This window comes from Typopeltis vanoorti, chromosome 5 (assembly GCF_054136105.1).
Source record: "Typopeltis vanoorti isolate ZY-2024b chromosome 5, IOZ_Tvanoo_1.0, whole genome shotgun sequence".
NCBI classification, from domain to species: Eukaryota; Metazoa; Arthropoda; class Arachnida; order Uropygi; family Thelyphonidae; genus Typopeltis; species Typopeltis vanoorti.
Genome location: NC_143553.1, coordinates 34410509 through 34437306, shown reverse-complemented (window position 1 = coordinate 34437306; position 26798 = coordinate 34410509). Strand labels below are relative to the sequence as shown.

General features: G+C 35.8%; 1 protein-coding gene across 1 annotated transcript in view; it reads right to left on the bottom strand.

Annotated features, from left to right (window-relative positions):
• LOC150106305 (rho-related BTB domain-containing protein 2-like) overlaps positions 1-26798 on the bottom strand; it is a 363993-nt gene that overhangs the window by 125379 nt on the left and 211816 nt on the right. The window contains 1 exon segment of the mRNA XM_090392338.1: positions 21069-21189. Within this exon segment, the coding sequence (XP_090248464.1) occupies positions 21069-21189 (121 nt within the window).

The window sequence follows — 26798 nt, the reverse complement described above, 5'->3', positions numbered from 1 at the left end:
TGGAAACTGAGCAAGAATGTAGTTAGCAAGGGTGTTAGAACTAGGTTTTTTACTTGGAGAGTGGTGAATGAGGGGAATAAGCTTCCAGAGTCTGTTGTAGGTGCCATGACTGTGAATGAGTTCAAAGCAAAGTATGATAGATACTGTGCAAAGCTGAATAGTTCTTGACATGATGTTTGGGGCCTCCCTCGATGAGTCTAAGGACTCCTTGGAGTTGCCCGTAATAATAATAATAGCTCTAGGCAAGATGAAAATAACTAGACTTATTGACCATAAGACCAATCACGAATGAACACATCTTTGTTACATGCCACAAGGATAGCTAACTACCTCTATTTTACTCAGGAGTCTAATCGGTTCCTTATTACATCTACCTGTTTCTCAAAGAAATATTGTAATAACAAGGAACCTATTAGACTCCTGAATAAAATAGAGGTAGTTACCTGTCCTTGTGGCATGTAACAAAGATGTGATCATTCAGGATTGGTTTTAAGTTGGTCTAAAAATTGAATATTCTAAGTGGTGTGATTATGTTTTTGCAGCAATTCTTTCATGTAAGATGGTGATTCTGTTATTAAGATCTTGATCTGTAGATCAAAAATGTATTTGTTATGAGTGAATGATGCGGTATATTATGCTTATCCAGTTGATCGGCAATATTCGCTATTGGTTGGTCTGTGAATTATATATGCCTTAAAATTATCAGTAAATTCAGTTATACCTATTATTGTGAATATATCTACTAGTATGAATTGATTATCTATAAAATAGTTAGGAAAGTTTATCATATTTGATGACTCTGGTTTAGCCAGAAGACTGACACATCCTTTGGGATGACTGCAAAGAAAACTTTATAGGCCTTTTCCTTTGAAGCTAAGCGAGCCACTCTAAGACAGAAATTATCATTTTATTATTATTATTATTGAATGGACACCTCCATGGAGTCTGAAGACTCATTGTGAAAGACCCAAACTAGCCACACAATCCATCATACCTCTTTTTGAACCCATTAACAGACAAGGCACAACTGTCTTCTCTGGTAACCCATTCCACTCATTCACAATTCTCCAAGAAAAAGATCTAGTCCTTGCACCCCTACTACTGACACCTTTCTTCAACTTCCAGGAATTACTCCTAGTCCTGATTCTCTCTGGTCAAGTGTTGAAACATTTCCCCTGCAACAATCCTATAAAGCCCTTTAAGCAAATTAAATGTTTCTATCATATCTCCTCTTTTTTTCCTGTCAATCAACTTCTACAATCTACACAACCTCAATCTATCCTCATACGGAACATTCCACAACCTACTAATCATCTTGGTCACTCACCTCTGAATCTTCTCCACTGCTTCCTCATCCCTAAGAAACCCAGGAGACCAGACCTGAGCACAGAAATCCAGTGGACATATCAAGCCTTTATAAAGAGGAATAACAACTTCCTTGACTAAACATATACACGTAACCATAGTAATAAGATTTTTAATAAGTAAATACTTCCCTTATTACTGTGGTTATGTGTGTATGTTTAGAGATGAATGCTCCATAGGTTTCATTATACAACTTCCTTATTTCTAGTTGTTAATGTGTTCTTCAATAGCCAAGTAATCTTATGGGCTACCTTAGCAACTTGTCCTCTAAACTTTAGCTCTCTATGTACCACCACCCCTAAATCTCTAGCTTCACCTATTTCCTGGAGTATACAGTTCCATCAATGTGGTACACGACTTGTAATCTATTTACATTTCTCCAGATTAAACTGACACCATTATATTTTGCCCATACTGACAGCCTATTTAAATCATCCTGCTGTAAAAACCAACCGTACATTTTGTGTTACTGGTGTTAAATTGTGAATGAAGATATTTATAATTAATAATACTTCATTCATAATTAACATGATCTACCATATCATAAGCAGGACTTATTTAAATTTATTTTGTTGGTCTCTTGCTTATAAAATGTTATTCATGTAATTCCTTTTGAGTTTTGTTAGTTCATTTTATTTATGTAACTTTAGGGTATATCATAGACATGAAAGGCTCTGTATTAAAGTGTCATTTATTTTATTTGCTTTATTCCTTTAATAATAATATAAGAAACTGTGATGTATGTAATTTTAATATATCCAGAAGATTCCTTATGATATCATTTGATTGGTTGTTGTGAGAAATCATGCAAATTTCTCCTGGCGCATGTTGGAGCGTGAACTACCATATACCAAGAGAAAAGCAAGTTTGATGTGAGCTAAACCAGTGAGAACCAGTTACTGGCAAGAAAAAGGAACGAGTGGACACAAAAACGAAAGTAAAAAGGAGAAACGAGTGGGGGAGTATAGAGAACGGTAGCTAAAGACTGAAGAGGGATTTCGACGTGCAGAAAACAGAATAGAAAGGACCGGGAATCGCTTGGCATTTTAACTGACCTTTTTCGGAGTTGGATTTCTACCAAAACTTCCTAACGCCTAGCAGTGGAAAAGTGCAGGACATAGGATAATACGTATAAGAAAAGGAAGAAATGGTTAGATAATTTAAACCAAGTGCAAAAAGGTTATATTCTCCCAAGTCTATAAATCAATCTCGGAAATAGAAGATTCTTTTAAGTTTGTGTTACTACATAGTAAAAAGTCAGCAAGGACTTTAAAGATGTTGTTTGATCTCCTTATGATGTGATGAAGCTATATCCTGGTAAGATTACCTTTACTGTACTTAGTGAGACGTAACGAAAATTAATTCCACCGAAAGTAATTTATTCCTAGTTGCTGTATTCAGCGAGTCAAGATTGAATGTGTGATGTGCTAAGACTTTTCCCTCTTCAAGTGACAAATGCTATATTATTGAATTAAGTGTTCATTGACTGAACGAGAATATTAAGAAGCCTATTTGTTGTAATTTAGGAATCTCGAACTTACAAGAACTAATTTTGATTGACTGAGCTTAGAGAATTACAAATGAATGTCTGATGGTTCATGAGTTGTATTCTTTCCGAATATCTTGAACTGATTTGATATTTAAAATGTTTTGAGATGTAACCTTGGTCAGTGAGGTTGTGATAGAAGTTTTTGTAACAAGAAGAATAAGATCTGTTAATATAGTTTTTAATTATAAATTTTAAGCTCAGATGAGTAGTGTACTAGTATCTTAACAAGAGTTTTATATTCGTTTAATTGTAATGTCCCTGTTGGAAGATTTTGTTATGATGTGATTATATGTGACACTGCATTGAATGTTTTTTTTGTTTTTTTTTATCTAAGATCAATCTAGAGTTTGCCTGATTTTCTTTCACTGAACCGCTCATTAAATATTTCAAACCAAAAGCGGGAGCTTTGCTTAATAGTGAGAACCTTGGCTAAAGTCAGCTTTATAATAACCTGGTACAGTTGAAGGTTGATTTATCAAGTTGCTCATGCAATTCAGTACATAGAGTGGCGCAGTATAATACAAATTTTCTTTATGTTCTGATGATATATCAGCCTACAACTAGTTAAATACTAATGAGAGAGAATATAAGACGATAAAACTTGATTGGGCAGAAACTACGATCCAACACTGGCCTTGATCTTACACCAGACTGCTTCAAATGAACAGCCACCCTCCTGCCTTATCCCCTATTCTTTTTGGCTGCAATTCATCTGCTATCATGAGCAGTACCCATTTCCTCTATCTTCCCTGAAAATACTAAATCCTTCACATCTATCAATGTAACTATATCATCTGCTGTTGATCAAGTCTCACTAATGCTTATAACTTTCGGTAAGGTTTCAGCAACCAATGCTAAAAACTCCTCCCTCTTATTCCTGATACTTCTGGCATTAGTATATAGAAACTGCAACATCCCCTTAGTCCCCCCCCACCCACTTTTACTTCCTAAATTGATGGCCTTTTTCATTATTTTTGCTTGAGAGACTAGATTCTGCACTTTGTTATTCTCACACTCACTCGCTTGACTCATGGGTGCCTTCACACAAACTCACCCGCTTCCATCCTAATTGCTTAAGTTGTCCTGAATATGTACTTCAGCATGCTTAATGAAGAAAGCACTCGCCTGACACCTAACACAATAACCATTTAAATGTAGTCCATCAGCATTATACAAATATCCTTCTTTCCATCAATCCACAAATTCTTACATCATTCCTTCTGCACAACCTACATATTGATTCATTAGCTATCAATGCCCTCCTCCTGAGTTCACCTCTATCCTAGCATGGTAGGAGACTTACAATATTCACCTACTTGCTCTTCAGTTTTGCCTCTTCTAACAACTCCTTTATATCCTCCCTCATAGAATACTTCTCACCTCTCAAATCATTTGTGCCAACCAAGAGAATCAGTTCATTCACCTTACATTTTTGCATCTATGGCATGACTAATATCATGAATTTTTGCACCAGAGAACCATGATTTTGTAACACTTTCATTAAGTACTCCCCTGATCATTGAGTCTCTGTAAATAATTTTCTCCTTGAGCTTTTTTTTTTTTTTTTTTTGTTCACTCGGTCTTTGTTACTACTTCAGACTGCCTGCTTTTTTTTCTTCTCAGCCCTGCTAATATCTTGCTGCTTCTGCAATTTTTCACTTTGTCCTATGCAGGATAACATTCAAGCATGCTATTTCATTATTTATCTCCATTTCATTCTCCTCTATTTACACGGCCGCACGTTCAACATTTATTCCCATATTTTCCATTCTACTGTCAATATTGTCCACTCTACTATCATTGGTTGAATTCTGGTTACCTAACAGGTGCTCACTTTTGAAACATTTAATATACACTCTTTCTCTGGTTTCAATTTCCTTCCACATATTCTTTAATTATTTCAATGAATGCATTTCACACACACTGCACTGTACAAACTCCTGCAAATTCAAATCGCACGACAACATGGTCTTTGCTGCCATTGTTCTACTAGTTATATTATAAGAATAAAATATTAGAATTAGAAGAATACAGAAAAAATATTAGAATACAGAATACCTTATAAATTTCTCAAAGTTATCAAGAATATGCATTATGGCAGCAAGTCGTACACAGAAGTAGATGAAAAACTTACAAACTTCTTTATCATAGAAACTGGAGTTAGTAAGGATGTGTTCTATCTGGTCTATTACATATAATCTTAATTGACTGGATTATAAAAAAAACTCAATTAATCATCAAAAGAAAGGAATGCGTTGGGACTTTACATCCACACTGGAAGACCTGGATTTTGCCGATGACATAGTGCTCCTCCTCCAAATTAAATGACCTACAGCTAAAAACTTACGACTTTTGCTCATTGCAAGAAGAAAACAAAGTCATGTGAATAAATGAAAATTCAAATAAAGAAATTAAGTTAAAAAATTAAACAACTGAAGATGCTGATACTTTTACATACCTTTGATCAATAATAAATTAATAAGGCATCAATGACAAAGACATTTTACAAAGAAATGCTAAAGCACAAAACTGTTTCAAGTCATTAAATAAATTGTGGAAAGCATCAAATATTACAGTTAAAGTGAAAATTAATATCTATAAATCTATTGTGTGAGCAGTACTGCTATATAGCTCTGAAATTACAAGGCACAAAGTAAGTAATAAATTGGATATTTTCCAAAACAAATGTTTAAGAAGAATTTTAAAAATTTTCTGGCCAAATACAATCAATAACGAGGAACTTTTAAAGAAATCTTTCTTTGATGAAGAGATTTGCCTAAGAAGATGGAAATGGACCAGTCATGTTCTACACATGGGGATAAAAAGAATTCCCCAAGTAGCATTGAGTTGGGCACCAGAAAAGAGATGCTCTAGAGCATAGGTTCCCAAAGTGGATGGTACTGCCCCCCCCCCCCCCCCAGTGGGCGCTGAAACCTTCTAGGAGGCTATAGTGGGATCAGAAGCATTTGGGGGCGTTCAGGAGGTCTAGGGATCGGTGGCTCTTAATAGAAGAAATTAATAATATATATATTTAAAAATTAATTATTTTCGTGATTTTGCGATTAGATAATCATTTAAAATTTAAATATCGCATTTTAATTCATCTTATGCCCATCTTACATGATCAATTTTCTATTTCAATTATTTAATCATTTGAAAATTTACCATGTCAGATAGAAATAGATGTCAATTTTCTATGTCAATGAGAAAATAGAGCATGTATATGTGTGTATAATAGGTTATGTTTACAGTAGCAAATATATTCGTTATATTTCATTTCAAAATATACATAAAATATATAAAACCACTTTTCTAATTGATTTGTACAAAAATAAAGCCAATTTTATATAATTTAATATTACGAGTAAAAATAATAATTGCAAGAAAGAAATAAAATCGTAAATTTTAGTTAGCCTAGTTACTACCAACTTATATTGCTAACTAGAGGGAAAAAACAAAGCAAATATTATTCGAAACTCATTATACTGTTTTCCTTGGTTATGTTTTGTAGGTTTGTTGTTTATCTCTTGTGTAATTATTTTATTTATTAATTATTATTTATAATTATTTGGGCAATGTCATGGTCGGACGAACAAAATGCGCTTGCGTGCAAAATAAAAAATTGAACTTATCATACAGGATATTTTAACTTCTATTTTTATATACTTAAAAAATTTATTCATTTTTTGCTTTTGTAAAAATTGATCATGCCATACAGGCTTTAGTCTATCCACGCAGCAGACGAGTCTTAACTAGTAGTATGTCGGTCAGCTATTACGTAGGTAATTCACTCAATTCAGCATGTTTTGACAGGAATATAGGTGCTTGCAGTGACTTGTTCAAAGCATGAGTACGATGGTATCGCAAACAAGTCAATGCATGCAAGTCGATTTGGGCTAGATTTCAAATCTATAAATACCAGTGGTTTAGGAATAAGTTTCATTATTTTTTGTGTGCTTTGCCAACAATCATCAGTCGAAAGTGTGATAGATAAGTGGAGTCATACAAAGTGTAAATTAAATCTTTTATTTTGTGAATATTTTTGCAAATTTTATTACTTCATTATGTCTGAATATAAGAAGAAATGTTAACAGTACAGTATTGAGTATTTGAAATATGGTTTTATTCAGTCTCCTACGAACCAATTATTACCCATGTGCTTGATTTGCCAAAAAGTGTTTTCAAATGAAGCCTTCTAGGCTACAAAAGCATTTGACTAAAATGCATGCTGACAAAAAGGATAAAGATTTGTCCTATTTTCAAGTACTAGAAGAAAAATATTTTAAACGTCTAACTATATCAAAACTTTTTACGTTGTCCACTAAACAAGATAATGATGGATTACAAGCTTCTTATACATATTTCATTATTAATCGCAAAAGCGGGAAAACCACACACAATTGGTGAGAAATTAATCTGGCTGGCAGTAAAAGAAGTAATAAACACCGTGCTTCATAAGCCAGCGTCAGATATCATCAGGAAAATTCCTTTGAGCAATAATTCAGTGCAAAGAAGAATCGATGAAATGGCTGAAGACGTTGAAAAATCATTGTGCGATTATTTGAAGACATGCCAATTTTCAATTCAACTCGATGAATCAACTCTCCCAAATAATGAACCACTACTCTTATCATATGCATGATTCATAAAAGAAGAAAAAGTTTGTCAAGAATTATTATTTGCTAAAAACTTGGAAGCAGATACAAAGAGAGAATCTATGTTTAATATCATGAATAAGTTTTTTCAAGAGAAAGACATTCCTATTCGTAATATTTTGTCTGCTGCTACTGATGGTGCTCCAGCAATGACAGGGCACCACAAGGGTTTCATAGCACATTTGAAACAAGCAGTACCAAATGTACTCGCTATACATTGTGTTCTTCATCGTCAACATTTGGTTGCGAAAAATTTAAGTGAACGCCTGCACATGTTGCTTCATTACGTTATTAGAGTAGTCAACAAGATTAGAAGCAATTCATTGAGTGACAGATTGTTTAGCCAACTTTGTAGGAAAACGATGAAGATTTCAATCATTTGCTGCTTCACACAGAAATTCGCTGGCTTTCAAAAGATATTTGTCTGAATCGATTTTACAATTTGTTTGATTCAGTACTAGAGTTCCTAGAAAACAGAGACGACGGATTGCGGGCCAACCTGATTACATCCAAAAATGACATCGCTTATTTGACAGACCTCTATAAAATATTTAATGAAGTCAATCTACAACTATAAGGTGATGAATTGAATTGAATTAAAACAAAAAACGTTATTGCCGCTTTTGTAGGAAAACTTCTTCTGTTCAAGCGGAATATGGGCGGAGGGGAATATAGCCACTTTTCAAATTTAGCAGCAGTGTCTCTCAAAAAGGAAGATTTACTTACATACTGCCAACACTTGGAGGTTCTCCATGCTGATTTCAATGAGCGATTCAAGGATATTCTAAACATGAATATACCAAATTGGGTTCTAGATCCTTTCTCACATGTAAGCACAGCAGGATCATCAAATTTAGAAGTGGAACTCATAGAACTCACAACAAATGAAGAACTAAAAATAAAATTCAAAACTGGATACCAAGAGTAATGGCTTCAAAAATCAATACCGACACTGTACCCTGGATTATGGGAAATAGTGAAGAAAATTTTAATTGCATTTCCATCTTATTTGGTTGAGCGTGGGTTTAGTGCTGTAGTGAATTTACTATCTAAGAAAAGGAACCGATTGCATATAACTGAGCGTGGCAATTTACGACTGTTTTTAACGAAAGTTGAACCCGATATTTACAAACTTTTAAAAATGCACCAGGCTCATCCTTCACATTGATTTGTTATTTTTTCTTTGTATTTTTACTTTGTAAATTCGAAATAAACCATCTAATACATTTGATGGTGTTTTAATTATTAGAATAAGATTCTTACTAATGTAATGCAATCTCTTAATATGTATTCCGAATTTTCATATTTAAACCATTATATGAAACTTCACATTAATTTGTTATTTTGCTTTGTATTTTTACTTTATAAGTTAGAAATAAACAATTTTGTAATATATTTAATGGTGTTTTAATTATTACAATAAGATTCTTACTAATGTAATGTAATCTCTTAATTGTATTCAATATTTTCATATTTAAACCAATGTATGAAACTGTGCATAATGTTATTCGAGCATACATTTTACAATCTTTACATATGGGCTACGTTTCACCAAAATCGGTATAGCAATAACTGTGTTCAAGATGAAGCACATATTGGCCACTTCTTTTTAAAAATTTAATGGCATAAGCAGTAATGTATGATTAGTTGCTATTTACGTCAAAAATATCAAATGGCTTGAACGCGGAAAACTGTTATAATGGAGGGTGTTACAAAATTTTTGTCTTGCAAAGTGGGCGGTGGCCCGAAAAAGTTTAGGAACCTATGCTCTAGAGGTTGCCCAAAATTAACTTGGAGAAGAATGATGGAATTCGAAAGCAAGAGCAGCTGCAAATTACAGGGGCAGATGGAAAACCAGCGTTGCAGCCATTGAAAGCATTGAGGATAACGATATTCAACCTCCTGACCCTTGGAATACATTTACACATTGCTTCTACTAGACAGCTCTTGAATATCACTCAAGCAGCATTGAACTCCTTTACACCCAACTCCTCATACCATGCTACACCTGCAAGCTGTCTCTTGAGCTTCTTATAATCACCAGCCTTGTAGTTCGGCATAATACCCTTTACTCACACTGCTGGCAACCACCCAGGTAATCACTTCATGGTCACTCTCACCAATTGCACCAATTGGAGGGTGATTTGACTCCTCATTTATAATAACATCTTCAATCTTAATGCCTCTGTTACATACTGCCTGAGGTAGTTATCCCTCAAAAACTGAAGAACCTCATTTTCTTTACTTCCAGTTGCTATCTCATCATCATCCCAGTCTATATTGCCATAATTAAAATTGCCCATAATGGTCACCCTTTTCTTATTTGCTTTGTTAATTTGATTATACATTTCATGGTCACTAGTATCCACATTACCAAGTCTATAACAACATCTAAGTATTTCATTCAATTCACTTCTATCTCAGACCATACTGCCTCAAAACCACTGTCACTATTTCCCTCTTGCATCTCTACCTTGTATGGACATAACTCTTTCTCTATCATCAATAACACTCCTCCTCCTCCTTTTTACTGTATCTATCTTTACAAAACACATTATACCTTTCCATCTCTATTCCTGTCAGGATGTCATTCTCATCCAGCTGTCTCACTTATTACATCAATTTTTGGGTGAACAGACCCAATCAATGAAACTATTTCATTTGCCTTGTTTCTAACACTTCTAGCAAGTGTATACAAACATAATAGCTCATTCCTGGATCCATAACAAGTTTCACTCATACCACTTATTAGATGTTACTTCTCCATACTTAACTCGAGCTATTTCTTTTTCTCCTTATTCATCCTAGAATCTTCTTCAAATCCAACTGTTTTCCCTTGATCCCAGGTCATCCCCTTCCCTTTTTGTCATCAATCTTTATCACGCTGCGTCTTGTTCTCTCTCTCTATACTCAAGCTACCCACGTCTTCATTTCATAACCACCACTTCAATCTCTTCTTCGTTACACTCCTGCTCTTTCATATCGCTTCTTACTCGATCAGATTCATTTCTCTACCCTCCAGCAGTAATCAACTCACACTCACAACTGCAGAATTTGGGAAGTGAAAATCCACACACTATCACAGAACATGTCTGCGGCACCCCAAAGGCTAGCGTTCTTTGCACCATAAGCAAGAAGATAGTGTATGGACTGACCTTTCTTTTTTTCGGAGTCTACTGTTATTGGTGGTATGTATCTGGACATGCCACAAGGGTACCTAATACCACAATTAGATGACGATGATCACGACAGAGGACTTCCTCATTACCTGACAGACATAAGGTCTCATACCTTGACACCCGTTTTCCAGGCAGATGGATCGGTAGAGGGGTGCCTGTAGCATGGGCACTATGTTCTCTCAACCTTACACTGTTAGATTTTTTCTTGTGGGGCTTTGTGAAAGATCAAATGTTTGTACCACCACTACCAGCCAATTTGGATGAGGTGCATTCCAGAATTACTGTCGCCATTGCTGAAATTACACCAGATATGCTCTGCCACATATAGCAGGAAATTGATTACAGATGGGACGTCTACAGAATTACTGGAGGCAGTCATATCGAACTTGAACTGTCTGTATTGAAACTTCAAGTGTTATGCTACATTTGCACAGTAATAAAAGTTGTTCATCTATTGCTATTTACCTCCTATTGTCATTGAAAGTTTTATACCCCTTTTGAAACACCATGTATTTATCTTTGTTAACATAAGGATTACATTATTTCTTTAAAACAGAAAAAACAAGTTTGGCTGACCATGCGCAGTATAATATCAAGTGGAAGTAAACACAGATCCTATATCAAAGCAAATTTCATTCTGTAATTGAAGAATCTTAACAGAAATGTCCATCTTAAAATTTTGGAAATTGTGCTTTGTAATTTATGCTAATTAATTTGTGAATTCAACAATGACCAGTGTCAATTTTGTAGCAGTTGTAAAAAAGATACATGTCTTTACAGCAATAACAGTGCAGATAACTTGGGCTATTAGCAGTGATCCATATTGTCAAATTTTCTATAGGCTGGTGCTCACACACACACACACACACACACACAAGACAGAGAAAGAATATACACTGTATTATCATACAGACAACTGTTTATGTTGTCAAATTACAAAAGTTATGGAATATCTAAGCATTCTTTTAAATAGCATATAATGTTATAATGTTTACTATAATGATTTTAATTTGACAAAATACAAATAGTTTTAAATTTATAGTAACTTATTATAAATATATAATAAAGAGACCTCTCCAGTTCAGTCAATAACTACAACAATACTCTTCGGTTGGAAAGACCTAGTTTCAAATTCCATCTAAGATGCAAAGAAAACTTAATAAGGACTCTGCAATTAAGTTAACTGATCTTGTGAAGGTGGTAAGGAAACCCTTTTCTAGAAACTTCTGTTTTTCATTCTGCAAAATGGGCAAACCAACCAGAGAATACACACACACATGCAAACAACTGACACAGAGAGAGAATGCATTATGTTGATAAAATTAATTATTCTATCAGAGCATTAATTAGGTTTCTAAAAAGCCAAGTTACTTGGTCACAATCAAGCCTAATACAGGGAAAATGATGGCCTCAAATTGTGAGGACAGCACAACAGATTCTGGCAATGGTGCAGAGGAAACTGCATCATTGCCAGTGTGGAAATGTAGAATTAAGGAGATTATGGGTCCATTATATAAGACCTTGATCAGGCCACATATTGCTATGTACAAATTAGGTCATCTGGCTTTCAAATGATAAAGAGATATAGGAAAGGTTCCAGAGGTGAGTGACTAAGACGATTTTTGGTCTCTAGAATGCTGAGTGTGAAAAAAAGTTGAGAAAATGCAATTTGTATAATCTAGTAGATAACTAGAGGAGGAGATAGAATATAATGAGACATATTAGTTTGCAAGGAGTAATTACCAGATTAATGTAGAAAAGATTTTTCATAGAACAGGAGAAGTTAGAGAGAAAGAGGTTATTTCTTGAAGCTGTATACAGAAGGTGTGGCATGGAGGGGGGGGGGAGAGAAATAGAGTTTTACGTGGAGAGCAGTGAATTACTGGAATGCACTACCTGAGACTGTGCTCAACATAGAGATAGTGAATGTATTTAATGTATCCAGCAATAGATGGCACCAAATTAATTTTAAAATGTTTTCATTATTAACTAATTGTTGCTGTTTGAGTATTGTGGCAAACTGTTTGTGCTCTGAAGATTCTGGGTATAAAACCAGCAAAATAGCAGCAACTAAGTAAATAAATATATTATTTACTTAGTTGCTAATATTTTGCTGGGGTTTTTTCTGTTAATGTCTTGTTAATTAAACCATAATAACTCATAACTGGAACAAATCTGAAAACAAACCCCAATTCAACATCACCAGAGTTAAAGATCGGTACTATCAACGTAAGAAGCCTGAATAGCAAAGAAATGGAGCTAGCTGAGGAATTAGATAAATACCAGATCGACATAATAGGGGTGACTGAAACAAAAAAGACCAAAACTGGTGAGATCTTTCTGAGCAATAAATACAAAATGTTATATTCAGGCAATGACAATCAAGGAAAAGAAGGAGTAGCCATAGTATTCAACACAAAATACGAGGCTAATCTTCTTGAATGGCAGTCAGTCTCAAGTAGAGTAATGTGGGCAAATATGAGAATGGGGAACTGGACAATGAGACTTATTTGTGCCTATGGTCCCACAGAAGGTTCTACTAAGGTAGAAGTGGAGGAATTTTTTGTGGCTTTAGAAAAAGCAACTGACACAATGAAAAAGGAAAAGTTGGTCCTTGTTGGGGATCTAAATAGCAGAGTAGGAAATGATTGTGAGACATACAAAAATATTTTGGGAAAATTTGGAGAAAAGAGAAAAGCTAATAATAATGGCAAATATCTGTTGGATTTCTGCTCAGGACATGGACTGGTTATTACTAACACCATGTTCCAACATAAAAATGTGCACAAATTCACATGGAGAGAAGAGGCTAGGAATAAGAAAAGTCTCATTGACTATGTTATTGTTGATAGTGATGTTTTCTCCCTGGTGCAGGACACCAGAGTGTACAGAGGATTTGAAATTGGAAGTGATCACTATTTAGTCTTGAGCAGGATAAAATTGAATTTCATATTGAAAAGAATAACATGTAAGAAAGTTTTAAAGTGAATAAAAGTTTAGCAGCTCTCAGATGTGAACTGTAGACTAAAATACAGAAAGATTATTGAAAAGAAAATGAAAGAGTTTGAGAACAGGAATCAAATCTTAGAGATTCAGTGGCAAACTCTGAAGAAAACATTGATTGATTCTGCCAGAGAGGCATGTGGTGAGGTTGTGTGCAAGGATAAAAAAATCAGAACTCCCTGGTGGACACAGGAAGTCAAAGAGGCAGTGAAGGAAAAGAAGAAAGCATATCAAAAGTTCCTGGCAAATAAGTCAGCTTTTACTCTTACAGAATACAGAGACAAATGTAAGAAAGCTAAACAGTGTGTAAAACTAGCTAAACAAAAGTCATGGGAGGACTTTGGCAAGAATATAGAAAATAAATATCAAGAAGGTGGCAAAATATTCTGGAGGTTGTTGAAGAAGCTTAGGAATGGAGGAAAGAGTGCTGTAAAAGGAGTTAGAGATGATAAAGGTGACATGAAAACAGGAGAAAAAGATATCCTTGAAGTATGGAGTAATTACTTTGAAAAACTGCTAAATGAAACAAGCAGTGATGACAGCACCAGGCATGCAGTCAGGAATACATAACCATACGTGAAGTAGAAAAAGCCATCAAAGGCTTGAAATGTGGAAAGGCAGCAGGAGTAGATGATATTCGACCAGAAATGCTGAAGTATGGTGGTATAAAAGTCTTACAGTGGCTGCACTGCATAGTTCAGAAAGCCTGGACAGAGGGACGAATTCCCGATGATTGGAGTAGAGCTCTCATAGTACCCATATATAAAAAGGGAAATAAAACTGAATGTGAGAATTACAGAGGTATTTCCCTACTGAGTGTTCCTGGCAAGATCTATGCAAGTATACTTGAGAAACGGTTGAGAAGAATTGTGGAAGAAAAGCTTGGTGAAGAACAAGCTGGATTCAGGCCAAATAGAGGCTGTCAGGATCAGATCTTCACTTTACGACAAATAGTCGAGAAAGCATGGGAATACAACAAAGATCTGTATTTAAGTTTTGTCGATTTGGAAAAGGCATATGACAAGGTGCCAAGAGAGAAGCTATTCAATATGCTGCAGTTATATGGTGTCAATGGGGAATTATATCAAGCAATACTTAGTCTTTATTTGAGTTGTAAGTCAGCAGTTAGAATTGAAGGAAGTACAGGAAGATGGTTTAATGTTAAATCTGGTGTGAGACAAGGATGTACATTATCCCCTCTCTTATTCATTATCTATATGGATCACATTATGAAGGAATGTGGTATTAAACCTGATATCAAAATTGGAGATGTTAATATCAGCTCTTTGCTTTATGCGGATGATGTTATACTTCTAAATAAATCCGCTACAAGTCTGCAAGATTCTCTGACTAAATTGAATAGCTGTTGTAATAGATATGGTATGAAGGTCAGCAATAAAAAGACAAAGACAATGAAAATAGGCAGAATCATTGAAAATGTCAACTGTGTTGTGAATGGAGAACCTGTGGAACAAGTAAAACATTTCAGCTACTTAGACATGATTTTTACTGAAGATGGTAAATTAAATATAGAAATAGACAACAGAATCAGCAAAGCTGGTATGGTGGGAAGTCAATTGAATAAATTCATATGGAATAAGAAAGAAATTAGTTGGAACACTAAATAAGCTGTATACAAGACTGTGTTCAAACCAATTTTAACTTATGGATCTGAGAGCTGGGTCAGAAGTAAGACACTTGACCAAAGACTAGAGACCACAGTTATGAGAGTCCTGAGAAAGATTATAGGCATGAACAGATGGCATCAATGGCAATATCATATTAAAAAACGAGGATATTAGGAAAGAATTTGACATTGTCAGCATCCAGGAATGCATTAGCAGAGCTAATCTCAGGTGGTATGGTCACTTAAACAGAATGGTCGAGGAAAGATTAGCAAAACATTTTTCTGCCAGGTTGGCAGCAAAACGACCCAGAGGAAGACCAAGATATAGGTGGATTGATACAGTACAAAGTGCCTTAGATGATGGAAATATAAAATCTGATAATGTTAGAGTCTTGACAAGTAACAGACTGATTTGGAGGAAAATTTTAGATAAGAAGTTAGTAATGATGTAATTTTTTTCATGTAGTACTATCATATCCTGTACATCCCTTGAGGGTACATGGCAGGAATTTGATGATGATGATGATGATAACTCATAACTCAGCATAAACCAAAACAATTAAGGCATGGTTTGATGAGCTGTGTGTGTGTGAGAGAGAGAGAGAGAGAGTGAGAAACGTCTCACCATGAGTATTTTGATTCCATGGATGATAACAATAATAATGTTTAAATTGTAAAGTATAAATAGTTACAAAATATCACTTATAAATAGGATACCAAATAATTATTTAGATAAAATAATCCTCAGATTGAAACTAGTACTGTATAATTGTTACTTTATGTGGAAGATGTTTCTGAAAAACTTGCCCACGTCCTACAAAATTTATAGTTTGCTACATCCTTCTCCTCAGTTCAAAAGCTTTTTTCTTTTTATAACAGACAAGATGTATCCTTGGTCCCTTCCCAGTGTATACTACATCTCATTCTCATTTGGCTCAATTACTGTGGTTAAACCAGTTGTTCTGCTGAGGTTATGCACATGAACATGAACGAACTACATCCATTTCCATCAACCTGGTAAGTCCAGATTGGATGATAATGGCAATATAAGACCATATCAAAAAGTATAACACTATATCAAGATCATCCTATCAAATGGTAGAATATAACACTTTTTCACTGCAGTTCTTTTACATTTGTAAGTTTGAAAGAACTGCAAAAAAACTTTCCATATCATCCAAATCTAAATAAGAGTGACGCATGTAAATTTCTTACATTTGAGATACAGTTCAAAAAAAAAAAAAATCTTCAAAAATACCTGATCCAAACCATGAAGATTCTGTGATAAAACTGAACAGGTGCCCTGAGAGAGAGAATACAGAGAAATATGTAAGACAGCTAAGCAACATTCCAAAGTACCTAAACAGAAGAGAGTGAAAAACCTTTGGTAAGAAGATAAATATCATAAAGGTGGCAAAATGTTCTGCAGGCTGTTTTGAAAAAGCTTAGGAATGGAAGAAAAAGAGTAATGTAAAAGAAAAAAGAGACAATAACATGAATAAAAACTGACAATAAAGATACAGTCATCCCTCGACTTATGTCCATTCAAGTTACATCCTTTTGAAGATACATCCGTGATCCCATAAGGGAATAAATAACATTTTCGACTATATTTTCAAACAAGATGCAAGCAAGCATAAGGTAAAGCATGCACAGTTGCAACAGCGTTTTCAGCGGCAACCTCACTCGGCAGTCAGCATGTGTCTTCTACAGTTTCTCTGTTGATTTTGTGTTTGAGAAATGGGTTATTTGTGTATTTATTGTTAAATATTTCACGATGTTTTGTGCAACTTGACCCCTACATGCACAATCAAAAAACCTAGTGAAGAATCACAGAAAAAGAGGCGAGCGATTGATCTTGAAACGAAATTGCAAGTTATAAGGCAACATGAAGCTGGTAAGCCCATCAATGTGATTGCACATGACTTCGGATGGTCTCATTCTACAGTGACGACCATTTTGAAAAATAAGAATAAAATCATAGAGGCTGTGAAAGGATCTGCTTTCATTAAATGGACGATAGTGACAAAGCAATGACAAGATCCTATGGATGATATTGAAAAGCTACTTGCATCATGGACAGAGGACCTGAACCAAAAGCACCCCCCCCCCCCTTAAGACTGTGACCATATGTTGATTGATTGACTCTTCAACATGTTGAAGGAGAAAGCAGAACCCGATTACGACTAAGAATTCAATGCTTCTTCTGGTTGGTTCATGAGATTCAAGCAACATTTTGCGCTGCATAATGTGAAAATGTATGGGAATCTGCAAGTGCTGAGAAGGCTGCCAAGGAGTTTGTGTAAAAATTGGATAAAATTATTACGGAGGAAAATTATTTGCCACAGCAAATATTTCATATGAATGAGACGTCCTTGTTTTTTCGGAAAAAAATGCCCGACTGGACATTCATCCACAAAAAGCTAAAATCTATACCTAGTTTCAAAGCTCTTAATGCCCATATTACGATTCTGTTATGGGTAATGTGGCTGGATATAAACTGAAACCATTTGTGATATGGCAGAGTGAGAATCCACGAATCTTCAAAAACATTACGAAGCATACTCCCAGATCATTATCGAAACAATAAGTGGTGGATGACTCAAAAATTGTTTGAGGATGCCTTAATCAACTGTTATGCCAGTGAAATAAAATGCTATTGTGTGAAAGAAAATGTAGAATTTAAAATTTTATTAATTCTAGATAATGCTCCAGGTCATACGTCTTATAGCGGTGATCTTCACCAAGTTCAAGGTCATGTTTCTCCCTACAAAGACTACTTCATTGATCAAACCGATGGATCAGGGAGTTCTTGCAGTGTTTAAGGCTTATTATCTATGAAGAACTTTTTCACAAGCCATTTATGCTACTGAAGGAAATGATCAGACTCTCATGCAACTCTGGAAAACAATCAATATTTATCATGTTATTAAAAATATTGCTGTGGCTTGGGATGAAGTGACCTCTCAATGTACGAGTGGCATATGGAAAAAAACATTAAAAAAGGTTTGTACATGATTTTGGAAATCTGTAATAGTGGGCCTAGCAAACAATCTGAATCTCGAAGTGAATGATGACGACATAATTCAACTCAGAAAGTTCCCCTGAAGAGTTGACCATGAAGAATTGGTCGAACTGGAGGAACAACTGTTGCAGAAGAGGAAAAACGAGAAAAGGAAGAGGGAAATGAGAAACAGGAAGAGGTAGTTAAACAATTTACAGTGAAGGGTCTTGCAGAAATGTTCTTTGCGGTCAGCAATATTCTCAAAATGGCTAAAGACATGGACCCCCAATGCTACTTAATAACAGAAATGAAAGTACATGATGCATTTGCTTGCTATAAACAAATTTATGTTGAAAAGAGGAAGAGGAATAAGCAAAGCACATTGGACATTTTCATCAAAAAAACAAAGGCTACACCAGAAGAGCCACAGCCTGATCATTCACACAGAGAAGGTAATGAAGATGTGATTGTGGAGGAAGATTTGGGTCATTATTCTACTGTTTTATAGTGGCAGTAACACACAGTACAGTTTTATAATAAGGTTTAAAAATTAAAATGACAGTATAATTATTACGGTTAAGTCCCTAACCTCCATAACTCTGTTGATTTAATGTATCAAATGACTTACATCCGACTCGCCTTACATCCTGCTGAATGGAACGGAACCCGGATGTAAATCGAGGGATGACTGTATTTTGGAAGTCTGAAGTAATTATGCTGAAAGATTGTTAAACGAAACAAGCTGTGACAAAATAGTAGTAAAAAATACTCGAGAGGAATGAAATCAGGAATACATATCAATACTTGAGGTAGAAAAACCAATCAGAAACCCAAAATGTGGAAATGCCACTGGAGTAGGTAATATTTAACTAGAAATGCTTAAATAGAGAAGGATAAAAATTTTACAATCTACACTGATCTAATGAGAAGGCCCATTTCCAGATGACTGAAGTAGAGCTATCATAAAGGTAAGAAAAAGACCTAGAAAACAACTAAGAGCTAGGTGGATTGATGCAGATAAAAGATCCTTAGAAGAACAAAATGTTGGATTTGACTACAATAGAGACCTGGCAATAACAGATTAATTTAGAAGGAAATTTAATAGGCAGATAGCAATAATGCAGTCATAATCATGTATACAAGGAGTGTTCAAAAAAAGAACCGAACTTTTGTTATAAAGATGTTCATTTTACAACATTTTAAGCACTGTACCCTTCAAAGTAGTACCCTCTACTGGTGATGGCATGCAATTCTCTTATTGCATTTTCCTGAATCTCCTCTGTGGTTTGGAAACAATGTCCTTTCAAAGTGGTTTTAAGTTTGGGAAACAGGAAAAATTTTGCTGGGGCTAAGTCCAGAGAATAGAGTGGATGGGGAATGGATGTCTGATTCTGCCATATAACTGCAGATGAGGAGCGACATGTGAGCTGGCACATTGTTGTGGTGCAACATCCAAGTCTGGTTTTCCCACAATTCAGGTCTCTTCCTGCACAGCATCCCTGAAACACGCTAAAACTTCCTGGTACAACTTTTTGTTTACCATCTGAGCAAGTGGTATAAATTCATAATGGACAATGCCTTTCCAATCAAAAAACACAACACATCACCTTGATCTTTGACCAACTCATCCGTAATTTTTTTTGGTTGAGGAGACCCTTTTCCCATGCACTGTGACAATTGCATCTTGGTTTCACCATCATAGTCACACACGTTGTTCTTTAAGCTCTTTCATTTCACTTTGTCACTACTCTGACAAACAGCTTGTGCACATGCTCACTTCAGCGGATGTAACTCAACGACTAATGCTCACAGCAGAATGGGGCAAATGGCAATTTGTTGTCAAAACCTGCTGCTAGGTGCGCTCAGTAGCCGCAGTGCACTCTCTGTGCCAGTTAGTGCACTATTTAAAAAGTTTAGTCTCTTTTTTTGAACATGCCTCATATTATCATGTGTGCATTATCCTGTACACCAGCCTTTCTCAATCTTTTCACCCTGGAGGAGTCCTTAAAATAAATTTCAGGTCTCAGAGAATGCCTGCATAAAAATTATTATATTTTACTAAGGGAGGGCTATGCCCCCCCTGGTGCCCAACCCCCCGAGTTCCGGACTGGTAGGCCGGTTATCCTTGAATTCTGACTCGACACTCAGGGTAGCCCCTGAGTTTCAAAAAACGTGACAAAAAGGCTTATCATTTTATATATATATATATATATATATATATATGGTAGATTTATATATATATGATGTTTATTTTTTGTTTGATCATGATCTCTTGCAGTACACCAGGGTCCCACAGAGCACTGGTTGAGAAACCCTGCTCTCCACCTTCAAAGGGTATACATGTGCAAAGTATTCTATACACCCTTTGAGAAATTTGATGGAATCTGATGATGATGACAATGAAATATCTTTATGCTACTTCTTTTTTTTTTTAATTAGAAACACGGATGCTGCATCATAATATGTGATTTTCTAAATAATTTTGATTTTAGTGAATGTTATGTTTACCTTATAGCCACTCCAGTTACTCTGACAATGCTAGTGAAATATTAGAGAAACTAAAGAAATAGAAGATTATGTTTTTTACTAAATTTATTTAATTGTGTTTTGATCTATTAAAATGATTACAATAACGATGTAACATTATTGTAATCATTTAGAATCAGCATAAAATATAGAATTTAACCTGAAAAAATCTGTTGCCGCAGGCAGAATTCAGTAAGCCTCTTCTGCATCTTGTCCAAACTTCTTTGTTGGAATTGATAATTTAAAATATCATCTTGTAAGCGCTTATCATGAATTAATGTCTAAAAAAATAGAAAATAAAGAATAGTGGCATGAAATTCTCCAAAAATAAAAATTACACAATCCATATATAAAGATTTATTTATAAATAAAAAAATAAAAGCATGGGCCATTTACCTGCATCAATCTCGGAGTGAAACCTTAAGTAAAATATGTACTTCAATGTTATGAAATTTTACAATAAAGGATGCTGTCAGAATGAAGACAAAAATTAAAATATTAAATACTAATATTAGAATCAGGATACTAATTTAATTCTTCTTCTTCTGCAGCTTCTCCCACTTAAGTGGGGTCACTGTTGATGAGGAGTCCCCTCCACATCCTTCTGTCTCTGTCTTGTGCTGTCACCACATCCAAGTTCTTCATCCTCAAGTCTTCTTCTACCAGCTCCCTCCATCTCTTCTTTGGCTGCCAACGCTTCCATAGTGTGGGCGGCCAAAGAAGAGATGGAGGGAGCTGGTAGAAGAGGACTTCCTCTTCTACTTTCCTTGCACATCCCTCTTCTATCTTCTACCTTCCTCCTTCCTTGCACATCCATCTGCATGACCCTTCTTCCCACATATTTGTCCTCCCTCCTCATCACATGACCAAACCATCTCAACCTTGCCTCCTGTACCTTCGCTCCTAAGTTCGTAACTTTCACTGTTCCCCTTACATAGTCATTTCTCAGACGATCCTTTCTGGTCACACCGTACATCCACCTAAGCATTCTCATCTCTGCTACTTCCATCCTGCTGATGTTATTTTTCCTCAGGGGCCACAGTTTCTATAGCATACGTCATAGCTGGCCTCACTACTGTCCTATAGATTTTGTCTTTCAGATTGATCGGCACCCTCTTACCGCATAACATCTCCCTCCAGTTCCTCCAACCTGCTTGTATCCTGCATCCCACTTCCTTCTCAGCTCCTCCATCTTCTTCCACTGTTGAACCTAAATATCTAAAGTCCCTCACCTTCCTGATGACATTTCCTTCCAGCTCCAGATCTGTCTCCTGGCTGCCGCCCACTGTGCAACACATATACTCTGTCTTACTTCTGCTCAGTCTCATACCTCTCTCTTCCAGTACTTTTCTCCAGCTTTCCAGTTTAGTTCCTGCTTCTTCTCTTGAATCTGCACACAGCAAGATGTCATCTGCATACAACATTGTCCAAGGCGCATCTTCTCTCACCTCCTCCATCACAATGTTAAACAGAAACGGACTTAATGCTGACCCTTGATGCAAGCCAACTGTTACTTGAAAACTTTCTGTCTGTCCCAGACAGGTCTGAACACTCGTCTTCACATTTCTGTACATCTCCCGCACCAACCTGACATATTTCTCCGGAACCTTCTTCTCTCTCAGACACCTCCAGACTTCTTGCCTTGGCACTTTATCATAAGCTTTCTCCAGATAAATGAATGCCAAATGTAGCTCCTGTTATTTCCCTCGAAACTTTTCCATCATCATCATCATTCTGTTGTTGATCTACCAGGCATGAAGTCAAATTGTTCCTTTGCAATCTCCACCTCCTTCCTCAATCTTACATCAAGAACCCTTTCTAGGATTTTCATTGTGTGGGACATCAACTTTATTCCTCTGTAATTTTTACAGTCTTGTGCATCCCCTTTACCCTTGTAGATGGGGACAAGAGTACTCTCCCTCCAATCCTCAGGTATATTTTCCTGTTGGCAAACTTTCATGAACACAGGTCCCACAGCAGGTCAATTCCCTCTTCCCCCCAGTGCCTTCCATGCCTCCACTAGAATCCTGTCGGAGCCCACCGATTTTCCATTCCTCATCCTCTTCATGGCCTCCGTCACTTCCACTCTACTGATGTTCTGCACATCTTCTCAGAAGGCTGTCCATCTTCTCTGTGAGTCCTTGCATTTTCCTCATTCAAAAGCCCCTCAAAGTATATTCTCCATCTGTTTCTTATGTCCACATCCCTCCATAATACTCTTCCTTCAGCGTCTTTGATCTGCCTCACATGTAAGATGTCCTTTGCTGCTTTATTTCTACATTTTGCTAGTTGGTAAATTTTTCTCTGTCCTTCCTTTGTTTCTAATTGATCATACAGATCTTGATATGCCATGGCCTTCGCCTATGCCACAACTCTCTTGGCTTCTTGCTTTCTCTCTCTCTGTACACCTCTCTATCCTCTTCCACTCTTGACTCATCCCACTTCTGCTTTGCCTTCCTCTTAGCTATCACTGCCACTTGTACATTATTATTCCACCACCAACCCTCCTTCTGCTCTCTAATCTTTCCAGATGTCTCACCAAGCACCTCGATTGCACAGCTCAGGATTACTTTTGAATTATGTTTCCAGCAATCTTGTACACTTTCCAGTCCATCCAAAATCCTCTCTAACACTCTCTCCCTAAAACGATTCCTCACACTCTCTTCTTTTAAGCGAAACCACTTAACTGTGTTCATCCCATGGCTTACAGAGGTTCTTATCTTTGATCTTATTTTAAAGTCTGAGCACAGCAGTCGGTGTTGCTGTGCCACTTGATCTGTTGGAATTACTTTACAATTTGTCACAATCTTAAGATGTTTTCTTCTAGTCAAAATGTAGTCAATTTGTGAACTGTTGTTACAACTCCTAAATGTTATCAAATGTTCTTCCCTCTTGTAGAAAAACAAGTTTACAATTGCCAGATCAAACGCTACTGCAAAGTCCACAACCCTCTCTCCTTCCTGGTTCATCATTCCCACTCCATGGCCACCATGCACCCTTTCACAGTCTCTATTCTGTCTCCCTATGTGTCTGTTCAAGCCTCCTCTGACAATCACCATCCCATTTTCTTCCAGTTCCCTAATTTCTTCAGGATACTAATTTAATATTAATATTAAATATTAGAATACTAAAATAATTCATAACTTATTATGTGCCTGAAGTATTTTCAGGGCTGGGGAAACTCGTATATAGAACCTAATGACTTCACATCACTTCCTTAGTATCCCATAATGCAAAGCACATATCCTTGCAGACATGTATAATGCTATGCATGAATTATGAGAAGGATCACTACCCAGACCAGTTTCAACCTTTACTGAGGTCTCATCAGTGGGAGCCAGACCCAGAGGTGACACTAAGGTTGATATAATGCAGAGGTCACATTTTCATATATGAGTAGCCAAAAGGTGTCACACCTTTTGCTGAAAATACTTCAGGTAGAAACTTTGTTTGGTTACACTTGAATAAAGGATTAAACCAAGTATATCATTTCTTGGTATCTTTAATTTATACTATTTAGCAATAATTAGCATTGTTTTCAGGCCCTTCAAATGGAGTCTGAAGACTCATTATGGAAGACCAAACTCCCTAAAGACCACAATACATATTAATACCTCTTGAAAAAAAAATTAACTTTTTCTCATCCTTATTCACGCAACTTTTATAAAGTCTGCAGTAATCACCTCTGATTTTCTCAGTGCCTATTATTCTATATATATTTTTTCTTTTATATTGATAAGCTCTTCTCACCACATGATTATCTCAATCATATCACCTCTTCTTTTCTTCCTATCTGCATGCTCTGCAAAGCACATTCCTTCCATTTGTTCTTGTACAAAACATTTAAAACTCAGGAAACAGTCATTTGTCTACACTCGCCCTCTAACATTTCATTAACACTCAGGAATCCAAGTGGCCAGATCTGTGCACCAAAATGGAGATGTGGTCTCATCAGAACATTATTACAAATTTGCTATAACCCTTTACCCGGTCTGTATCCTTTGCATTATGGGATTCTCTGAACTTGAACTCCCTAATCATCAACACCCCAGATCCCTTGCTTCCTTCACCCCATGGAGCAAAGTTTGACCAATACTCTGCTATGATATGGGACAGAATGTTACTCGTTCTGTATGATTGGGGGTTCAAGGATATTTAGTGAATGTGACTCATTAGTAACACTGTGGAAATATAAGAAATTTTTTTTCACATTTTTGCTAATAACACTGAGTGAGTTTATCATTTTTATTGTTTTATAAGTGTGCAAGATATACTGAGTTATTAGAAGTAAAATGTTATACTTCTTTAAATTAGATATAGATATAATAAATTTAGTTTAATCCTTTATCCAAGTGTAAGCAAACAAAGTTTGTACCTGAAGTATCTTCAGGACTGAGGCATCACTCCTTGTCTTAATATCCTTCAAGACAACTTTACCACATTCCTCTGACTGAATCAATCAATTTTCTTCAGAATATGGCATAGAAACTCCAAGGTTTGGTTCTTCTTATTTTCACTCTTTCATTTTTTTCTTGAATAATGTTTGTATATATAATGGAGTCATCAGTTTATCTTTAAAAGTTGCTGAGCTTTAATTCTTTATAGAACTTTCTTACATATTGTTCTTTTCAATGTGATATTCATTTTTATCCTACTTAAAACTAAGTTATGATCGCTTACAATTCTTGCTTTCGTATATTGAATCAGCATGAAGCTATTGCTATCAACAATAATACAGTGAATGAGGATTTTCTTATTTCTTGTGTCTTCAATGTCCACGTGAATTTATACACATCTTTATGCTAGAACATGGTGTTAGTAATGACTAGTTCATGTACTGAAGAAATCCAGCAGGTATGTACCATTATTATTAGCTCTAATTTTCTTCTTTCTTATATTTCTCCTATTAATGTTTCAATTTGTACTTTTTTTTTAATATTGTCATTTTATGCATAGTTCCTGCCAATCCTTTGATTTCTGTCATCAATACAAGATTTCCTGATATTTTCTTTGTTCTGTTTCCTGTCATTTTCTTTGTTCACTGACCTCAGCTACAGTTTTATCTCCAAATTTAACACTCTCTAGTAGCCATTCAAAGTTTAAAATACTTTATGATTGCTAGCTACTGTGCAAATGAATGGAGAGAAGAAAGTAAATCAAGGACTAATATATGTGTGCTGGGCTGAAAGTTGCTATCTGCAAGGCTCATGCATTTTATACTGAGGACACTGAGGCAGAGTATTATATTAATGAGAATTGGTATGAGACAAGTTCAAGAAGCCATATAATCCAACTGAATACCAATATCTTCTTGGTTATTATTTCCTGGGAATTAGAAAGGGGAGATTTTCTTCCCCTAAATTCCCTACAGCAAACTTTGCACTGCAATAAACTATTTCTCTGGTCCCAATGGATTTGCTATAGCGAGTGTCATTTAACTTGTATATTGATTATACTGAAGATGGGCTTATGGGTAAGATCAAGTTATTTGTTGGCAAATGAAACGTTGAGTAAGGTGATAATGAATAGCTGACAGAGAATCTCTGATGCCCGAGTTAAGCATATTGGTTCTATGAACAAATCATGAAGACCATCAAGTGAAAGTTGCCATCTGTAAGGCTCATGCATTTTATACTGAGGACACTGAGACAGAGTATTATATTAATGAGAATTTGCTGCAGGTGGTTAATGATGCCAGAGACCTGGGAGGTGACAGTGGACACATAGTTACAATATAAGGGCTATTTTGTTAAGGTAGTTAAAGTCATCATGTTCAATAAATGCAAAGTTGAACTGAACTTGTACAAATAAGAAAGTTATATTCCTAATTTAATGGCTTTGATAAGGCTACATTTGGACTACTGTGCTCAGGTATGGTTACCTGGGTTCT